General features: G+C 49.9%; 1 protein-coding gene across 1 annotated transcript; it reads left to right on the forward strand.

The window, feature by feature from the left end:
* Window positions 1–714: 714 nt before the first annotated feature.
* On the forward strand, window positions 715–2,445 carry LOC117702538 (large ribosomal subunit protein bL17m). Its single transcript, XM_034493628.2, has 3 exons — window positions 715–946; window positions 1,237–1,305; window positions 1,611–2,445. Exons 1-3 carry the CDS (start codon window positions 773–775, stop codon window positions 1,896–1,898), a joined length of 531 nt encoding a protein of 176 aa, XP_034349519.1. The 5' UTR covers window positions 715–772; the 3' UTR covers window positions 1,899–2,445.
* The last annotated feature ends 1,083 nt before the right edge of the window (window positions 2,446–3,528 follow it).

A 3,528-nucleotide genomic window follows, 5' to 3' on the forward strand; every position in this document is an offset into this window, starting at 1 on the left:
GTGAGGGTTTGTGCCTTGGTCTCATTGTATCTGCTTGTGCTTTGGTTCATGTCCTTGGGAGGCCTGCTCTTTTCTAGGGGGAGAAAGAGGAGAAAGGGGAGTGGGGGCTGGGAGGAATGGTGGAAGAGGAAGTTGCAATCAAGGTGTATTGTATGAGAGAATAAATGTTTTAAAAATTTCAAGTATTTGTCCATTACTTTAGTTTAGTGCTAACTTAGGTTTTTATTTATGTCAATAAAATAATGTAATACCTGCAGCTTTCCTGGACATAATTCATCTCACTATCACTAATGAAAACTGGGTTTAAACTAGCATCATCAGGGAAGCCAGCCAGGGCTGCAACTCCTCAGGCAAGAGGGCCACAAACCACGGCCCCACCCGTCAGACGCAATTCTCCTCAGATACTCACTTTCCCAGCATGCTCCGCCCGGAAGGCGCCTTAGCCAAGATCAGCCCAGCCTGCCGACGCAATGCAAGAAAAACCCGGCAGGGGGCGCCGAGATCCCCAGCTCGCCACCGAGCACCCGCAGACCGTGAGGCCCGCCCAGCTCGCCGCTCCAGAAACGTCAACGCGTCGGGGCCGCCCTCCCTCAGACTGCCAGCTAGGCAGGCTCTGCTGCGCACACGCAAACACGCCTGCCACGCGCCGAGCTACTGCGCATGCGTCCTCTGAGAAGTGACTCCGCCCCCCCTCTTACCACCACCCACCCACCGGCGCGCGCTGCTGAGTTTCCCTTTCCGGGCATCGGGGAGGTGGGGCTAAGGTGGGATCATGAGGCTGTCGCTGGCTGCCGCCATCTCCCACGGCCGCGTCTACCGCCGCCTGGGCCTTGGTCCTGAGTCCCGCATCCACCTGCTGCGGAACTTGCTTACAGGCCTAGTTCGCCACGAACGCATCGAGGCGACATGGGCACGCGTGGACGAGATGAGGGGCTACGCGGAGAAGGTGAGAGCCAAGCCATTCACCGCCAGATCCAGCCTCAGACCACCGCGCTGGCCGGGTGTGGGGAGGATGGCCACGCTGGGAGACCTTTCCACGGTAGCGAATTCCGTGTGGCACTCAGCTGAGCACGTCACTCCCACGCTGCAAATGGAAGGCTGGTTGGGGCTGCGGAGGAAGGAGCGCCGTGAATTAGCTTAGCTGGTAGGATGACTGGAGGAAGGTAAGACATTAGAAGAGTGAGGTGGGCGCCTCGGTTCTTACTCGTGTTGCATCCGTGTGTTTTGTCCTCGCAGCTCATCGATTATGGAAAGCTGGGAGACACCAACGAACGAGCCATGCGTATGGCTGACTTCTGGCTCACTGTGAGTGCTCCCTGCCTGCTAGTGAAGAAAGAATCCTTAGACAACCGGTTATCTGGCAGATTTAAGCCGGGGCATTCGCTTACGTACCAGAGTTAGACTGGTGTTTAGACTCGTGTTTCTCTTATTTGAACTGAAAAAGATGTGCATCCACATAACTTCCAATAAATGTTTCTGTGTGACTTGGCCCCGATTGGGTGGTGGGGAAAGCCTGTGGAGATGGTTTGAACCCCACCTCTGGGAATAATCGAAAGTTAAATGCCTCTACAGTGGTGACTATTTTTTTCTGATTAACTCTCCCCATCTAGGAGAAGGACTTGATCCCGAAGCTATTTAAAGTGCTAGCGCCTCGGTTCCAAGGTCAGAACGGGAACTACACAAGAATGCTACAGATCCCGAATCGGAAGGAGCAAGATCGGGCCAAGATGGCAGTGATAGAATATAAGGGGAACTGCCTCCCTCCCCTGCCTCTGCCTCACAGAGACAGCAACCTTACTCTCCTAAACCAGCTGCTTCTGGGACTGCAGCAGGACCTGCACCATAACCAGGAAGCAAGCCTCCACAGCTCCCATGCTGCTCAAACACCAAAGACTTAACTGGAGCTGGAGAGTGCATAGGTGTGGTGCCTTGTTCGGGGGTCTTGGTCTTGTAGTGTGCGAGACCTGGAAGTAGCATTGTAAAGCACCCTCATAGTGAGGCTCACACCTCCCTGCTGACTCAAATGATCCTCTTTGTACAGTAGATAAAATTCTTGATGTGATTATAAGATACTGATTTTCTTTTCCTTCCCTAGGATTTATGAGAAGTAAGAGGCATCCAGATGCTCAGCTTCCTAAGACAGTCCCCATTTGCTTTGGTTTTTGTTTGATTGGTTGGTTGGTTTTGTCTTTTTTGGGGTGGGGAGGGATCCTGCTGTGTAATCCAGGCTGCTCCCACCATGCACCAGTCCTCCTGTCCCTGATTCCCAAGTGCTGGGCTTGAAGGTGTTTGCCACTACACAGTGCCACTTCGCTTATATTTTGTTTTTCTGAGACAGTTTCTTAGACTGTCCTGGAACTCTCTTTGTAGAGCAGGCTGTCCTTGAACTAAGAAATCCACCTGCCTCTGCCTCCTGAGTGCTGGGATTAAAGGCTTGAGGCACTACTTCTGGCTCAGTTTTCTTATCTTAACACTAATTTAGATAGGCCCTATGTTGCTTGACTCCAGACTATCTTCCTATGGTGACTGTTTGATGTCCAGCCTAGAGACCTACCGTTGGGATTCCTTTTTTGTTTTTTTTTTTATGTTATATATGAGAATCTGTTTATGAATCCTATGAGAATAGGTTTCACCCTGGTATCTTCATATATGACTACCAATGTCTTTTGACCATGCTCGCCACCACACATGTACCCCATTGTCCTGCCTACTTCAACTCGTCCCTCTTCCACTTCATGTCTCTTTGTGTGTGTGATTGTGTCTTACCAATGACTATACTGCTAAAGAAAATTTCCCTCCCTTAGCAACCATTAACTGCCTATCAATCCACAAGGGAGGGTGCAGCCACCTGAGCCTCTTCCCCCTTCTTGACAGGATTTTGTCAGGCTACTATGAGAACAAGCATTCAGTCCCAAGAGATTGTTTCCTGATACTTAGCTGTGTGAAACTCTGTATAGGAATCTTCAAAGAGCATTCTCTCTAAACCTGAGAAATGTTTCTGGGCAAAGTCACATGTTGCATTTATGTGTTTCCCTCAATGAATGGGTTTTGAATGTGGACTCAAATAGATGCATCACCACCCTGATCATAGATAGCACTGTAGGTTTCTGCCAGGATGTTGGCCTTCCAGATAAGTTACTTCCTCCTAGTGGAGGGTGTGAAGAAGAAGGCTGATAGAGAGTGATGAGTTAGAAAGTTAAGCCTGCTGGGAATTTCCTGGAAGCTTTTGTTTCCAAAAGTGGACCTCTGTGGGAACCCAGAAAGAGGAAATCCGGTTTCAGAATGGCCAGGGTATGTGAGAAGCAAGGAGCTTGTTTATATCCACTAAATATTATGGATATGACCCATCCTGGCTGCCGTTCTGTGTGTTCAGAGACTTGACCAGGGAATCATGGAAAAAGTTCTCACTTCTGAACAATTGATGCAGGGCCTAAAGGAGGAAGAAGGTCACTGGAAGCAGAAAGACATTAGCTTCAATGACACACTTCTGAGGCTGTTTGCCCTACAGCTGCCTACACTCAATCACTT

This window comes from Arvicanthis niloticus, unplaced genomic scaffold, assembly GCF_011762505.2.
Source record: "Arvicanthis niloticus isolate mArvNil1 unplaced genomic scaffold, mArvNil1.pat.X pat_scaffold_926_arrow_ctg1, whole genome shotgun sequence".
Lineage (NCBI taxonomy): Eukaryota > Metazoa > Chordata > Mammalia > Rodentia > Muridae > Arvicanthis > Arvicanthis niloticus.

Bases quoted from the DNA above. Each gene is read 5' to 3' on its own strand.
- LOC117702538 (XM_034493628.2), top strand. From the start codon at position 773: ATGAGGCTGTCGCTGGCTGCCGCCATCTCCCACGGCCGCGTCTACCGC. The intron at 947-1,236 runs GTGAGAGCCAAG...TTGTCCTCGCAG, and splicing joins TGAGGGGCTACGCGGAGAAG to CTCATCGATTATGGAAAGCT. The intron at 1,306-1,610 runs GTGAGTGCTCCC...CTCCCCATCTAG, and splicing joins TGGCTGACTTCTGGCTCACT to GAGAAGGACTTGATCCCGAA.